This window comes from Papilio machaon, chromosome 2 (genome assembly GCF_912999745.1).
Source record: "Papilio machaon chromosome 2, ilPapMach1.1, whole genome shotgun sequence".
NCBI classification, from domain to species: Eukaryota; Metazoa; Arthropoda; class Insecta; order Lepidoptera; family Papilionidae; genus Papilio; species Papilio machaon.
Window position 1 is genome coordinate 9,230,369 of NC_059987.1, and position 16,906 is coordinate 9,247,274.

Genomic DNA, 16,906 nt, shown 5'->3' on the forward strand with positions numbered 1-16,906 from the left:
GTTTAGATGGATACATGGATAGATGGATGTTTGTTTGTTTGAAGGTATCTCCGAAACGGCTCAACGGATCTTGATGATGGCTCAAATGTAGAATATAGTCTGGAAGAACTCATTAGCTACATAGTAAGTTTTTTATAATCCCGCGCGGACGGAGTCACGGGTGACATCTAGTTATATATTATAATTAATATAAGAAGCTCGCGGGGAAGAACTGCACTTATTGAACACGTTTAAAAATAAAACTCACGTGCATATATAAGTTTTGTTACTTTGTTTTGTTTATTTTCTTGTTATTATAGAGCTAGGCTAATTTAAAACTATGTATTTTATTTTTCCATTTGTGTTTGTGTAATCGATTATATACTTAGAAGTATTATATAAAACTAGCTTTTACCCGCGACTCCGTCCGCGCGGAATAAAAAAATAGAAAACGGGGTAAAAATTATCCTACGTCCGTTTCCTGGTTCTAAGCTACCTGCCCACCAATTTTCAGTCAAATCGATTCAGCCGTTCTTGAGTTATAAATAGTGTAACTAACACAACTTTCTTTTATATATATAGATTTACATAGTATTTATATATGATGTCTCAACGTTTTCCATTACCTATGTGATTTACAAATTAAAATAAAAAATAAGAGGCATTTAGTCATTAATAATTAGAGGCACAAATCCGAAAATTAAATTGAATTGAACCGAAGACTGCAACATCGAACTTTGAATAATTATGGTGTCATTGTGTCTTTGAATAATTGGTACTTATAATATTAAAACATTAAAACGATAAAATATTTTCAACTATTTTAATATGGTTTTTTTACTTAGATATTTATTTTTAACAAATAAACTAGGTATTATCACATTCAGGGTTGTCGAACCACGCTGCAGATGGCATTTCAAGTGCTGGATTTTTGTTACTTCAGTTTAACGTCTGAAACAAAAGAAATACGAAAATTTAATATAAGGCTAAGGACGTAAAATTGAGAGAAAAAACTTTCGATATGCTTGGTACAAGAATGGTACAAAAATCGAAACGCTTACCCGTATCCGCCCTTGTGACCGCCGTATCCGCCGGCCCCTGCGCTAGCGCTTGCACTCGCACTGGCGCTGGAGCCGCTGCCGTGACCGCCGTGACCGCCACCGCCGGAACCGCCGTGACCGCCACCGCCGGAACCGCCGTGACCGCCACCGCCGGAACCACCACGTCCGCCTCCGAGACCGCCGCCCAGACCGCCGCCGTTACCGCCTCCGAGACCGCCGCCATGACCACCACCCAAACCACCGCCATTGCCTCCGCCAAGTCCACTTCCATGGCCACCTCCCAGACCGCCGCCTTTACCACCTCCGAGACCGCCTCCGTGGCCACCGCCATTGCCTCCACCTAAGCCGCCGCCGGAACCACCGCCTAGACCTCCTCCGTTGCCTCCGCCCAGTCCACCTCCGTGGCCTCCACCGTTGCCTCCGCCTAGTCCACCTCCGAGGCCGCCACCACCTCCTTTGCCACCGCCAAATCCACCGCCACCGCCGCCGCCGCCTCCGAAGCCACCGCCGCCTCCGAACCCGCCTCCGCCACCGCCGCCGAATCCTCCGCCACTACTGCCGCCACCATAACCTACAAATTAACAAAAAATATACAGCACATATTACACAATATATATTAACAATGTTATATTAACGTTTAATAGATAAAATTTTGACTTAAAGAAATAGTTATAAATTAAAAAAAGATTATCATTTATAAAAATAATCGTTTTAATGTCCAGATAATAATTTTGCATATTTCGACTTGTAAACAATTTACCTGGGGCAGCGTGGATGCAAACGAACAGGCCAAAAGCCAAAGCGACTACTGCAAGACGCGCCATCTTGCCGCACTGTGCTGATCTCGCTTCGGGACCGACTTTATATACGTATCACTTCGAGTCACGATCGGCCAGATGTTTACAATGATCTTAGCTTTTTGCACTTGTTGTTTTTTTGCTTAGACCACTACAACAAAGGTATCGGAGCCAAAGTATAATGAACAGAGGTGGATGGACGATGACTCCTTGAGATTGTCGGCATAGGAACGTCTGGAAGACCTATTATTTTGGGAGATAAATCAGACTCTCCGTTACTTTTTTCTAACATGAGTTAAAAAAAGGCAATCAAAACGCTCACATGCTATTAACCGTTGATAAAATTAACGAAATTATTTTGCTACAATTTATTACTTGTATATCATGACAGTTGATTATTTTATATTAAAACGATGTTCGAAGAGACTAAAAAGTTTCGTGTTGATTTACTAGTATTAGGATTTTTTTAGAAATAGGTCTTAGGATAATTATTGAATATCTCTATAAAATTTACATCACTATTACATTATGTGTATTTAACTTGAATTATATCTAAAAAAAAAAGTGGCAGCAATCCTCAAGGAGCTCTAAAAGTATTTATATTACATTGTAACAGTAATTAGACGTTTTTTTGTTCCAAAAAGCAATATGCATATAAAGTATCATTTTTAAGCTGTATTAGTCATAGATTTTTTCTTATCTTGATTTTAATATTAAAAGTAAGAAACGTTTACAAAACAATTCGCAGAATCATTTGGAAGTTGTTACAACTTGACCACGATGCGTGCTATGTATAAGGGTCAAACACACACAGACACAGCTTCGATCTCGATAAAAAGCTCGAAAAAGAAAATGATCTAGCCTGGAGAATTCTAACAAACTTATAGATCTGAGGTCAAGATTCACACATGGCTAGAAAATATATTAAGATATCCGGCAGTTTTTATTCTTGTCTACTAAAATTCAACTTTTTTCCTTTTAATTGAAGAGCTTTTTATATTATTCTATCTATAAAGCAAGTGTGATGTACTCGGGAACATCCTTGACGAGTGAAGAAGCAAGTTTTAATATTTTTTGCTCGTCTTTTTTATAATAGTTTTTAAAGCGTATGTACATCGAGTTCTGATTAAATACGTTTAAGTACGTCCATTACTGATACACTTCAACTAAACAAATCTTTGATTTCGAATCAAACTTTACAAAGCAATTATACTTAATTCAAAATTATTATTTTACTTATTAACGTAAGTTTTTCAGATCGTTTAACTTTATAATAAAAAACATCTTATTATTTTTATGCTCAATAAATCAAATATGTTAATCATAGAGTATCTAATTTCAGATTGGATATTGGAATTAATTTTGTGATTGCTATCAAAGATTAAAAAAAAAACAATATTTTAATTTCCTGTACTAGATAAACAACTAAAATATCTTTGAGTTTTGAGCCTTGAAAAAATCTAGATATGAATGACTAATATTAACTAACTATTGATCTAATTACTAGATCTCTTATCTTGTTTTAAAGCTAAAATATTAAATAAATCCATCTATTGTTAGCTGGCTGTAAAAGTCCGTGATACAAAGAACTGTTAGAAGTTATCAAGGTGTAATATAATCAGCTTATTTAATAAATAACTTGTTACATGAGGAAAGATATGATAAAATTATTATTTCTAAGAATCGATGCCGTTGTTGTCGTCTTGTTCTGCTATTTTTCGAACGTTTCGCGGCTACACGTTAATTAAATGTAATACTTGCACTCAAGTACACTCAAAAAGTAGTGAAGTATTTTAACTATGTGTTTTTTATTCAAAAAATCTTATGCACGAATGAGTCGGCTTTTTTAATGCAATACCACCATCACACAGAAGAAGGGAAGGGGAAATGAAGTAGGCGGAGAAAACGTATAGGAAGGGGATTTATCCATTTTCTGTGCGTCTTCTCTTCCGTCGATTAAAGATAGGCAACGCATCTACAATTACAGATGTCTATGGTTTCTTCGCTTTTTTGGCGTATTTAGGTGGCCGCTAGCTCGTCTGCCATCTTATGATATAAAAAAAAACAAAGTCTAAACTTAAACTAAAAAAATACTAAACTACTTTAAACTAAATTTTTTAATTCAAATTAATTTTAATAGTTTATATAAATCTCTGAATATCCGATGTAAACTTCGCTTAGTAACACTACACTGTTTTACTTACTTTATTATTCGTATATTCAAAAATATTTGTTTTGTTGCGCAAATATTACGTAAGTGTTAATGTAGATAAATTTTGAAGATTGATCTTTTCTAGCTGCAGTTTTATTTATCCCTATACATAAATAGCTGTGAACTTTAAATTATAAATAAAATATCAAAGGGGAAATCTTTTTAAACGTGAAAATACATTTGTACTTCACGGTACATTATTAAGTTGATGACCCCTTTTTTAATTCTTATTAGAACAGAGATGTGCGATAAATGTAATGTATTTATAGTCAATGTTATTTACAGTTTCACATAATTATTAATGCATCATGAGAAAACCATAAACACGCAATTTGTTTATTTATAAAACAAGAGTAGATACAAGTATAGATAACAAGAGGGTAATGTTTTTCGCGCGTAATTTTTTTTTATGTATGTGAATTTGTATGCATATAAGTTCCATTATCAGTACCTATAGCCTAAATGAATAAAACGATTTTAACGAGTTCGGTGTTATTTGATTCGTCATCTCCGTAGGGCATTTAACATCGGAACAAAGTATATACAGTGGATATAAGAAATAAAATAATAAATTAGTGAAAAATGAGTTCGAATCTCACTAGTCATAACTTTTTTTACAATCATCATCAACTTGCTATTTGCTCTTTTACATTGCTAAAGAATCTCTTCGATGTTTTCCAGTATATTGTATAAGAAACTGATTAAAGTAAAACTTTAGAGTTTATTTAGTTCCAGTTAAAAAATTTAAAATTTCAAAATATTTTTCTTAAAATGCAGTCAACAGATGGCGCGTTTCCATACAATAGTCTCAGTTTTGATTTTTTTTTATTAAATATAGGTTAGTTATTTTCCTAAAGAGATTGTTTACGATTTAAGTTTTCAAAGCTATTAACAACCTTTATATTACAAGAAAGAAACAAGAATAGTATCTCAATCTTCAAAAGACTACGTCGCAAAGAATCAAACTAACACATAAACACACACATACACACTAAATTAAAACCTCTTTAAGTTTACATTTTCTACTAAAACTTGTTTGTCGTACTTTTCATCGATATGTTGTTTTTTTTTATTATAACAACTTGAATAGTTCTAACATAACCATGTTCTATTCATTGTAAAAATATTATTTATAGTGTTTGTTTCTAGCATTTATGTAAATAAGTAGTTTGCTCTGTATTGATTAATGATATGCAACCGATTGTTCCGGGTTCAAATATAATTCTAAACTATACAAAGAAACTTAGAATTACACTAGATCAAGTATTTTATTTTGCAAGATATTTATCATATTATTGTTAATTAAGTGATCGTTCATCATTGTTAATATTTTGCACGTGATACGAATTTATCGTTAGTGGAAAAAAAAGCATTCTTATTATAATAAAACAGAAAAAAAAGTTGAATAACTCCTCTCATTTAAAAAATATACACTTTTAATAATCGAGCAAAATGGTTTTACCCACTTTTTGTATATCATCACTTTGGAAATGGTATTAAACCCGAGAAACAAAATATGCTAAGTTGGTGTTTTTCACAATAAACAATTGCAATTTTAATTTAATTGTAATGTTGTGGACTCGCAATAATTGTTTCGAAGAACATCGTCATAACATGGGTTTTCTGTTAAGAAGTCGCCCGTGAAATTAGGTATGAAATTGAATACTTCTTTTGCTCTATATCTATACATATTATAAAAATTCCAGAGTTTGTTTTTAATATTGAAAAAAAAATCCTACAAAAGATGAATTTCCGTAGCTAACAAATATATATTTAAATAACATTTGTCTGTCTGTATGTCTGTCTGCAAGATCGCGTTTGTTCCGGCTGGAGCCATTTCAACGGGAATTTGACGAGAAGTAGAGACACGCGGGCATATAATAAATTACTTTTTTAGTTCGGCGCTGACGAAGTCGCGGGCGACCGCTAGTCTATTATCAGATTCCTCATAATTAATTTTAGTATTTAAATAACAAATGACCTATAGAATGTCTTAACATAAACATAAAAAAAATATCGAATGGATAACTATGTTGGGGTAAAACAAATCTAGAATCAATAAAGGATTCATTACCCGTCTGATAGAGCAAGGACAAGGGATTTTCCCAGTATGTAAATATGTTTATATATTACTAGCTGTCACCGGCGTCTCCGTCCGCGCGGAATTAAAAAAAAAACTTTATAAGTAGCCTATGTGTTATACTAGACTATGTTCTACATCTGTGACAAATTTCATCAAGATCCGTTGAGCCGTTTCGGAGATACCTCCTAACAAACATCCATCCATTCGAACATTCGCATTTATGATATTAGAAAAATATTCTAAATCTTTGGAAATAAATATAGGGAGTGACTAGAATTAAATACTAGATAGTGATGAATGGCAGATGGTTACCTACACTATGCTGATTTCTAAATGACGAAAGTTTTTTTTTACTTTGTCTTTATAACAATGAACATATAAATCAATAATTAAATATTGTAGTTTCTTCGATTTATGTCGCAGAAAATCTTTAAAGGATAAAACATCAATATTATTCTGAACGTGTGGATCAGATATGGAAATAAATGTTAAAGCGGATAACCTAATATGAATACATTTCTGTAGGTCACGGTTGAGATGTGCATTATAAAAGGACATTTATGATTATCGGTTTTATAACTTGTCAATAAAATTAAAATTAAAGCATGCATCTGCGGTTACACTGGTATTGCAGATGTCTATGGGCGTTGATGAACACATTTGTGTTCCCGCTGCTCGTTTGCCTCCTTCTCTTATAAAAAAAGATAAAAGTCCTGTAAGGGAGAAGTTGCGGATAGCCTGCTGAGCATAAAATGATTTTTAGAAGCTCCAACTACTGAAAATCTCAGTGCCGATATAATACTATATGCACATACCTATCGTTGTATTTATTGTTACGACATATATAAATATAGTTAGATATTACCCACATTAATTTAAAATTCTGTCCTTGGGGACATCCTAAAAATTTTGATTTGCGTGATGTTTAATATGAGATCATGATTGTAATATGAGATTACGTTTTATAATTAATTATTATCCTTTTGTTTTGATTTAAAATTATTATTTTGAGGAAAAGGTTTTAAAAATAATTAACTATTTACCATGTGCTTATTAATTTCTAAGTTACACAATATTTTAAATTACAATTTATATTGTTGGTTAATTAATTAATCGAGGTTATAATTTTTAACCTGTTAATTATAATAGAAAAAACATAAAATAATCATTTAACCATATGTTTTTAGTTATTCAATTGGAATCACTGGAAGTAATTGTTTTGTTTTTGTTTTATTTCGGTTACTTAAATTGCACACAGATTGTGCATATGAGGTCCATTAACAACTTTAATAAAAAGGCAGCTAACAAAATTACGTCATTGCAAAGCAAACGGCAGTGTAGTTTTAATATTAATTCTCTGCAAAAAACAATTTTTTTGTAAAAGAGTAAATATTCGTCTGCTAATTCTGTTTTTATTGATGAGGATAATGTTATTTGGACATGTTGCTTAGATTATTACAATTTTTGTACGTATTTTATAGAATCGACCTAACCTTAAAAGTCTTGGCATATAACCGCCATCTGTTATCGTGCTAAGAAAATGAAATACTAAATGAAAACGCTTCCGCTAAGATCAACTAAATAAAAACTGCTCACAAAAACTTTAAATCTATTCTTTAAACCTTTTTAAGGTCTGGTACGTTATCAAGTTATTTTCAAATTTATTTGTGGGATTTCTTTTATTTTACTTTCACACAGTGTCGATAAAACAAAAAATATAGAATAGACTTTTGTAAGATAATGCATTCTGTTGCCAATAGATGGCATTAAACTCTATTCGTTAAAAAATTATAATATTTTCAAAATAAGTGTGGAAGAACCCATGATTTAAAACTAACAAATTTTATTGATTACTTTTTTTTAGCATTGTTTTCGGATTGAATCCATTAAAAATTTTAGATGTGTTTTCAGAGAATGTGTTTTAGACATTCCTAAAAGTTGTCTCATTGAAAACTTAAATTTTTATTTTATTAATTTAAACTTCAAAATAATAATTAATCAATAATAATTAACAAGGAATTAAATCGATACTCTAATATTAATTACTCATAGAATTATTCCATTACGTCAAACACCATAACAATTGCTATTTAATTGTTTAAAACGATTATAGCATTTAGCTATTGCATGCTTTTGTCGTTGTTATTGTATTGATATGTTGAAAAAAAAACGATAAGAATTTTACAAAAGATGAACGATCGAATGTTTCTAGTCAGTTTCCAATAAGTTTCCAGTCAGTTTCCAGTCAGTTTCCAGTCAGTTTCCAGTCAGTTTCCAGTCAGTTTCCAGTCAGTTTCCAGTCAGTTTCTAGTCGTGAAATATGAAATTTCACGACTAGAAACTGGGTTTACATAGTCTCGAAACACACGTATAAAAATAATAATAATAATTTTAACATAATTTTTTCAAAGCGAAGTTAATAAAATACAGACATACTTTCGTTTAGTTATCTCGGCCATAGGAATTATCGTTAGTGAGTAACGTCTTTGTGTCAGTTACTAGAAACGGATCTTGAATGTATAATTAATTTTATCGCAAAGCAATAATAGTACCATATATTAACACTTCAGGATCATCATCTCCGTGGCCTTTTCCCACTCACGTGGAGTCGGCACACAAGGTTTTATAAACCTTAAAGATTTGGCTTAAGTCTACGGCCGGCAGTCTGCCTGTCGCCAACCTTAATATTTTAACACTTTAGTTGTTAATAAAAAAAAATAAAACAATTTATTAAAACACTTCATAGTGTGTAATTTTATTTCAATTTAGGTTATAATTATTAAATAAAAAAATATCGCTTTGTAAAATTATATATTAAAATATCATTAGAAAATTTATAATATTGGAAATAAAAAATAATAATATTGTACAAAAATAATATAAAATAACTGTTATGTTTGTAATAATACAATATTTAAAATGCTGTATTTTTATGAAAAATATGGCATAAAAAATTTTTACGAATAGCTGGAGGCGCTCGCAGATGCTGAGGCATGTGCGCTCGCAGCGCCGGAAGCTCCGGGATGGGAGCTTTCCCCACAACAAAGCGAACCACTGTGCGGTCCCGCGCCGTCACCGTAAGCGCCAGAAGCGATGCTGATAGCTTGTGCGTGTGCGTCAGCCTGGCTTCCAGCTCCGTAGTGACCGCCAACCCCACCATGTCCAGCGGAACCACCATGCCCACTGCCAGAGCTACCGCCTTGACCACTGCCAGAGCTACCACCATGCCTCTTGCCAGAGTTTCCATCCTGTCCACTGCTAAAATCATTGGCTCCACTGCCATATCCGCTAACACCTCCTATATTTTGTCCGCTGCCTTTACCTGCTCCAGACCCATTTCCTTCACCATTGCTTTGTCCACTACCTGAACCATTCCCTCGTCCACCACCAATACCACTTCCGGATCCATGACCGGCTCCGTTGCCTTGGCCACCACCGATTCCACTGCCAGAGCTATGACCGGCTCCGTTGCCTTGGCCACCACCGATTCCACTGCCAGAGCTATGACCGGCTCCGTTGCCTTGTCCGCCGCTAGAACCACTGCCAGAGCCGTGACCGGCGCCGTTGCCTTGTCCACCACCGATACCACTTTCAGATTCGTGACCGGCTCCGTTGCCTTGCCCGCCGCTAGAACCACTGCCAGAGCCTTGACCGCCGCCGTTGCCTCGTCCACCACCGATACCACTTTCAGATTCGTGACCGGCTCCGTTGCCTTGTCCGCCGCTAGAACCACTGCCAGAGCCTTGACCGCCGCCGTTGCCTCGTCCACCATCGATACCATTGCCAGAGCTATGACCGGCGCCGTTACCTTGTCCACCACCGATTCCACTGCTAGAGCTATGACCGGCGCCGTTATCTTGTCCACCACCGATTCCACTGCTAGAGCTATGACCGGCGCCGTTACCTTGTCCACCACCGATTCCACTGCTAGAGCTATGACCGGCGCCGTTGCCTTGACCACCACCGATTCCACTGCCAGAGCCGTGACCAGCGCCGTTGCCTCGTCCACTACCGATACCACTTTCAGATCCGTGACCGGCTCCGTTGCCTTGTCCGCCGCTAGAACCACTGCCAGAGCCATTGCCGGCTCCCTTGCCTTGTCCGCTGCCTGATCCGCTTCCAGAGCCGTTACCGGCTCCGTTGCCTTGTCCACCGCTAGAACCACTGCCAGAGCCATTGCCGGCTCCTTTGCCTTGTCCACTGCCTGATCCGCTTCCAGAGCCGTTACCGGCTCCTTTACCTTGTCCGCTGCCTGATCCGCTTCCAGAGCCATTACCGGCTCCTTTGCCTTGTCCGCTGCCTGATCCGCTTCCAGAGCCGTTACCGGCTCCTTTGCCTTGTTCGCTGCCTGATCCGCTTCCAGATCCTTGCGAACCCCCGCTGCTAATTTCTGACCCAACTCCGAATACGGCGCTGTCCCCACCGCTACTGTATCCACCACCGCCGCCATATCCACCTTTTCCTTCGTCTAAAGATCCGGTGAAGGCAAAACCTCCGGACTTTCCATCGTCCGATTTAGTTGTTATAATTTTTTCATTTTTTCCAGTTCCGCCGTTTGCAAATTTACCAATGATACCATTAAAGCCTTTCTTGATATCCTCAAGTCCATCTCTGAAATCACCGCCAAAGCCACCGCCGAAACCACCGCCCGAACCGCTACTTCCACCTCCTCCACCTCCGCCTCCGCCGCCCCCACCTCCACTACCGCCGCCGAAACCGAACCCTCCTCCACTGCCACCGCCGAACCCGAAGCCTCCGCCTCCCCCGCCGCCCCTGACACCACTCTGCTCGCTGTCGTGCTCTCCGCCGTTGTGTTCCCCACCGCGACGGACTCTAACTGAAAACGTCAAATTTACAGTTTTAACATTTTTTTCTTTTGTTCCGAAAAAAAAAATTAGGTAATAGACCCTGTATACTATTACCATCTACTAAGTTTTTGTGAAATGCAAAAGAAAGTTAACTAGGACATTTTTAGTGCGGAAATATATCTTTTGTTGCTCGGAAAACGTATTCCATTTTATGTTTTTGTTAAATAAATTGACAATCCAAATAAAGCAAATAAATAAATACCTGCAGCTTCACCAAAAGCTAATAGGAAGGTTAGAACCAGGCAGTAGAGCGTTCGTCTCATGGCTACTAGTTCACTTAACTGTACAAGAACTAGGATTCCAATCCCTTATATACCTGCCACTGAATTTTATCAATGTAGTCGTGAACCACTTCCCAGGAATTCAGCTAATTGGAATACAGATGAGCTTTATGACGTACATGTTATCGGTATTGTGTCGAGGCAAAAAAATCACGAAGCTTGAATAAATTATTTTTAATTCCCTTCGATCGTGTTATTCAATTAAAAAAATAATACTTTATCTCCTTGTTTCACACGTGTGTAATATGTAAAATAATTTTACTATGTAATCATTTTTAATTTGTATTTTTCAATAATTTAGTTTAGTTATTAAAAATATATATAGGTATATAGTTCAACAAAATTGTAATCAAAATGAAATATTAATCACTCCTTTTAAATTTCATCTGCAATAAAGTTATTGTTCTCGAATTTATTTGGGATATGTACATACTTTGATTTACTTTTCTTTACGTTAGAAATGATTGAGTTATAATAAATAGGGATTTTTCCTTTACTCTACATTCTTCATGATGGCAAATATGTGTAATTGTAATTTTATGGAATGCATTAAAGTGCAAATTAAGGTAATTATTAGTGATGCAACGGAAGTGTCTTACCGGAACCAGAAACGGAAACAGATGTCAAAAATAAATTTTAGCAGAAACGGAAACGGAAACGGATGCGGAAACAGAAGTGTAAATAATAATAAAAAACATATTTACAAAAATATTTTTTCGGTAAAAACAGTTTGTATTCGTTTTTAATTTATCCTGTCCTTTAGCCTTCAATGTATGTATTTTTACTGTGCTGCAATAAGTTAAAATACGCGTTTTTTTTAATTTATTTTCAGGAAACAAAATTACACTATTTACAAATTAAAGTTCGCCAAACCACTCGTGTTGACAAACGACAAATATATTTCTAACATATAATGATGATGATATATTACATGTTTATCAGTTATTCAAAAGTACATTTAATAACTGGTAAGTATGAAATAGTCACATTTTGCCAGTTGTCAAATTTTATATGGACAACAACTAGACAGTTTACTCCAGCAAGAGAAACTGTTTGTTTCAAACAGCAGCAGAAAATATTACGCGCTTAAATTCACAAAATAGTACGTAAACAAACAAATGCGACAAGTGCCGAAAGGCCGTCTCGCGCCGCGCATTTGGATCTCTCAGCCGTCGTAAAGTTCCGTTTTATCTCCGTTATAAAAGTTGCGGAAACAGAAGCAGAAACGGATGTTGAAAAGCACGCGGAACTTCCGCACTTGCGGAAACGGAAACAGACATCCGTTGCATCACTAGTAATTATCCAATTATCGATATTTTATTTCCTCTAATAAGATCTATTTTTAAAATAAGATTTTACACATATTACTTAGAACAATCAGAAAACAAGTTTAATTGAATGATATTTAAAAAAAATAAAGATATGTTTTTTACCGCAACATGTCCGAAAAAATTTAAAAAAATTCCAGCGAAACAATGATAAATGCGAGGGAATAAATTAGGATTTTATTGTTTTATTTTATCTTCCAAGATAATTTAGTTAAAACAAACATGAAGTAAAACACGCCAACGGTTTTAAAAATAATTATAATTTTTGCTGATCTAATTCAGAGAAATTCAATCGGAATAAAATTATTGTTGACGTTTTCCTCGTCATGTTCGAGAAGTATACTAAGAAAATTAGATTTTTTACTTACAGTGTACTCAGTTACTGAAATATTATTAAGATTTTTCCTCTATCAAACAATATAAAAAGAAACCATCATAACTGTCATATCTCAGACTGGCGACTGTTTTACGATAAGTGTCGTTATTTGTCTTAATTATCTTACTTCAATTAATTAGTTAGTTTTACTTATATAATATTATAAATGCGAAAGTTTAGATGGATGTATGAATGTTTGTTTGAAGGTATCTCCGGAACTTCTCATTTGATCTTGATGAAATTTGTCACAAATGTAGAACATTGTCTGGAGAAATGCATAGGCTACCTATGATCCCGGCAATGTTATACACATTCGCACAAACCAACATTCGCATGTTCATTATTAGTAAGATTTGCCTTTGAAACTTTTTAGGAATACATTGTGTCTTTACTACAAGCTTTAACTTTTCTTTTTCTTTTTTTTTACTTTTTTCTTTATCTATTTATTTCAATCGATAAATACGTGAGTTTTTTTTGATAATTTCTGATATTAAATTGAATTTCTTATATCTTAAATATGATCAGTATCATCTATAGGCAACTTTTTTTCTATAATTAACCAGTCTTTAATTACACGTGTACAAGAAATTAAGTCCAATAAAATTGTCTTCTTTAACTTGAAAAGGATTTTTCTCACCAACATGTATAGCTTATGTTAAAATAAATAAAACGTACTTTATGATTAACAAAGTATTTAATTCTACGACAAAGTTATGCACATACTTCCTATTTAATTATAAATGTATGTATCTAACAATATAGTATACATTTAGATATATAGAATACATACAATGTAAAGGAGACTATGTACTTACAATACGCAGTATACTCTATGACTGCAAACCCCCTTCCTATTAATAGAAATGTGAGTCTACTTTGGCCGAAGCCGTGGAATGGGCGTAAGCTGAAGGTAAACTTTTATGACTTTCTTCGTAGCCTTCCCTACTATCCTCAAGTTCATTTCCATCAACGAATATGGAGTGTCCTTCGTGACTTTCATCACTATCACTACTGATATCTTCTTTATGATAAGTCCCAACATTATGCTTTAAACTATGTCCCCCACCTAGTTCCCTACCAAGTCCAGCACCTAGTCCACCACCTCGACCTCTACCCGCTCCTATACCAAGCCCGCCTCCCAAGCCGCCGCCGATGCCACCACCAAAGCCACCACCGTATCCACCACCTTGACTACCTTTGTGTCCACCACCTAGGCCTCCACCCAGGCCTCCACCCAAGCCTGCACCTAGGCCTCCACCTAGGCCTCCACCCAGGCCTACACCTAGGCCTCCACCTAGGCCTCCACCCAGGCCTACACCTAGGCCTCCACCTAGGCCGCCACCTAGCCCTCCACCACCACCAATTCCACCACCTAATCCGCCTCCCATACCGCCACCGAGGCCTCCTCCATGTCCACCTCCTTGTCCATTGCCGTGTCCACCGCCAATTCCACCACCTAATCCGCCCCCATGCCGCCACCTAATCCGCCTCCCATACCACCACCTAGGCGTCCTCCATGTCCACTTCCTTGGCCACCACCTAATCCGCCCCCCATGCCGCCACCTAATCCGCCTCCCATACCACCACCTAGGCCTCCTCCATGTCCACTTCCTTGACCACCACCTAATCCGCCTCCAAAGCCACCACCTAGGCCTCCTCCATGTCCACCTCCTTGACCACCATCTTGTCCATTACCGTGTCCACCGCCAATTCCACCACCTAATCCGCCTCCCATGCCGCCACCTAATCCGCCTCCCATACCACCACCTAGGCCTCCTCCATGTCCACCTCCTTGACCACCACCTAATCCGCCTCCAAAGCCACCACCTAGGCCTCCTCCATGTCCACCTCCTTGACCGCCACCTAATCCGCCTCCAAAGCCACCACCTAGGCCTCCTCCATGTCCACCTCCTCGACCACCACCTAATCCGCCTCCAAAGCCACCACCTAGGCCTCCTCCATGTCCACCTCCTTGACCACCATCTTGTCCATTATCGTGTCCACCGCCAATTCCACCACCTAATCCGCCTCCCATGCCACCACCTAATCCGCCTCCCATACCACCACCTAGGCCTCCTCCATGTCCACCTCCTTGACCACCATCTTGTCCATTGCCGTGTTCGCCGCCAATTCCTCCACCTAATCCGCCTCCCATGCCACCACCTAGGCCTCCTCCATCTTCACCTCCATGTCCACCTCCTTGTCCATTACCGTGTCCACCTCCAATTCCACCACCAAATCCGCCTCCCATTCCACCACCAAATCCGGTTCCCATTCCGCCACCTAGACTTCCACCCATTCCACCACCTAGGCCTCCTCCCATTCCACCACCTATGCCGCCTCCAAGTCCACCTTCATGTCCATTACCGTGTCCACCGCCAAGTCCAAAACCAGCTCCACCGCCAAGTCCGCCGCTGTGGCCGCCGCTTATATCCTTTGTTCCATGATGAACCGCTGCAAGGCCTGCTGCGAGGCCTCTAGCCAGACCTAGACCTAATCCAAGGGTACTGCCGATACTACCTCCAAGGTCTACACCTTCGCCTTCGACGTAACCTTCGCCACCACCATATCCTCCTCCGTACCCAACACTGTCGTAACTAGCCCTTCGGCGTGGTCGCTCTGTAAAATGATTATTAAAATCAAATTTTAGTAATTTTTGAGAATTATACCAAGGAATACATACAAACATGTAAGTAAGGGGAATTTTAATATTTTATAAGAAAATGTGTTATCATCAATATACATAGTATAAAACAAAGTCGCTTTCGCTGTATGTCCGTATGTATGCTTAGATCTTTAAAACTACGCAACGGATTTTGACGCGGTTTTTTTTAATAGATAGAGTGATTCTTAAGGAAGGTTTGTATGTATAATAAATGCATAATATAGTAGAGAAACACTGATAAATTTAAAGGTTTCTAATGTGAACGCTGTGAACGTTGTGTATAAGGACATTCTGTAGTAGGTATATTTTGCATTGCACCCGTGCGAAGCCGGGGCGGGTCGCTAGTATATGTATAAATAGTAATAATATATGTTACAGAAGTGTTTCCAATATCAATAATCTATATGACTTTTTTTGGAATTTCATAAGCGTATTATGTAAATATGCACCTCTTGTATTCATTCATAAAACTATCTTCTGTAATTAAACTTTGCGTGCCTATGTTAAGTAGATATGCAAAAAAAGAAAACTTACTATATAATTAATAATAATTGCAAATATAAGTAAATAAAACCCAAGATTGATTAGGTAAATAAATAATAAGTGAAAATTAATATTTTTTTTTCTAAATCAATAACTAGAACCTTACTTTATTATATTTACTAAAAATGCTCTATAGATCGAATAAATGAATAAGAAAGAATAGTGATAACTTACCTGCTGCACAAGCAACTACAAGAAGCGACAGAATTAATAAGCACAGAGGAGTTTGCATGGCTACTCTCGTTGCAATTGTTATCAACTGCAAACCGATGCGTTTATATACTAAAATATAAGTATATTATCTTTTATTGTAGGAATATACGATATTTTATTTTTATTAATCGATCGGTTTTTACAAACTCTTTGTTTTGGTGTAATTTACCAACATTTGTATATCCAGTGTTAAAGGCGCTTGTTTTTTATTAGTAAAATAACTTTATTATTTTCTTGTTACTTTTATAACGTACTAAGTACATTAACGCATGTCTTCTGTGAGGTCGCAGTATACCGGTCGACCCGGCAGTTATTGCAGCAGCTAAAGCTGTGGATTCTACCTCTATCAAATTATATACCTTAGTCAAATTTGTACTTAAATCAATAGGTATTAGTTTTAAAAGTTCTTTGAGTTCATGTTATTTAAGGTTATTGCATTTATTTATCATATTGCAGCCGATTTATTATTTTCTTCTTTTGTCTAAAGACAGCTTCATTCA

The 16,906-nt window shown here is 36.8% G+C and overlaps 3 protein-coding genes and 1 long non-coding RNA gene across 6 annotated transcripts; all 4 read right to left on the reverse strand.

Moving 5' to 3' along the window:
• Positions 1-788: 788 nt before the first annotated feature.
• LOC123721875 lies at positions 789-1,178 on the reverse strand. Its single transcript, XR_006756324.1, has 2 exons — positions 1,041-1,178; positions 789-930 (listed from the first exon to the last, which is right to left on the reverse strand). It is a non-coding gene; the product is annotated as an uncharacterized LOC123721875 (long non-coding RNA).
• A 2-nt stretch (positions 1,179-1,180) lies between these two features.
• LOC106716856 (glycine-rich cell wall structural protein) lies at positions 1,181-1,895 on the reverse strand (the record flags this gene model as incomplete). The annotated part of the gene is made up of 2 exons (XM_014510496.2): positions 1,801-1,895; positions 1,181-1,611 (listed from the first exon to the last, which is right to left on the reverse strand). Coding segments are annotated over exons 1-2 (495 nt in total), but the record flags the coding sequence as incomplete, so codon positions are not given.
• Positions 1,896-9,072: 7,177 nt separating this feature from the next.
• On the reverse strand, positions 9,073-11,271 carry LOC106716857 (glycine-rich cell wall structural protein-like). 3 transcript variants are annotated; one of them, XM_045681880.1, is made up of 3 exons: positions 11,203-11,271; positions 10,115-10,969; positions 9,073-9,874 (listed from the first exon to the last, which is right to left on the reverse strand). In XM_045681880.1, exons 1-3 carry the CDS (start codon positions 11,261-11,263, stop codon positions 9,090-9,092), a joined length of 1,701 nt encoding a protein of 566 aa, XP_045537836.1. In that variant the 5' UTR covers positions 11,264-11,271; the 3' UTR covers positions 9,073-9,089. The 3 variants fall into 3 exon arrangements, with proteins under 3 accessions (XP_045537836.1, XP_045537833.1, XP_045537828.1); XM_045681877.1 differs by having other exon boundaries at positions 9,073-9,604; positions 9,653-10,969; XM_045681872.1 differs by having other exon boundaries at positions 9,073-10,969.
• A 3,170-nt stretch (positions 11,272-14,441) lies between these two features.
• Positions 14,442-16,425, reverse strand: LOC106716858 (glycine-rich cell wall structural protein-like). Its single transcript, XM_045681531.1, has 2 exons — positions 16,368-16,425; positions 14,442-15,604 (listed from the first exon to the last, which is right to left on the reverse strand). The coding sequence occupies exons 1-2, from the start codon at positions 16,423-16,425 to the stop codon at positions 14,442-14,444; spliced, it is 1,221 nt and encodes a 406-aa protein (XP_045537487.1).
• Between the last annotated feature and the right edge of the window lie 481 nt (positions 16,426-16,906).

Excerpts from the sequence above, each read along its gene's own strand:
- LOC106716857 (XM_045681872.1), bottom strand. The coding sequence starts at position 11,263 with ATGAGACGAACGCTCTACTGCCTGGTTCTAACCTTCCTATTAGCTTTT. Across the intron at positions 10,970-11,202 it reads AGCTTTTGGTGAAGCTGCAG|TTAGAGTCCGTCGCGGTGGG; the intron begins GTATTTATTTAT and ends TGACGTTTTCAG.
- LOC106716858 (XM_045681531.1), bottom strand. The coding sequence starts at position 16,425 with ATGCAAACTCCTCTGTGCTTATTAATTCTGTCGCTTCTTGTAGTTGCT. Across the intron at positions 15,605-16,367 it reads TGTAGTTGCTTGTGCAGCAG|AGCGACCACGCCGAAGGGCT; the intron begins GTAAGTTATCAC and ends ATCATTTTACAG.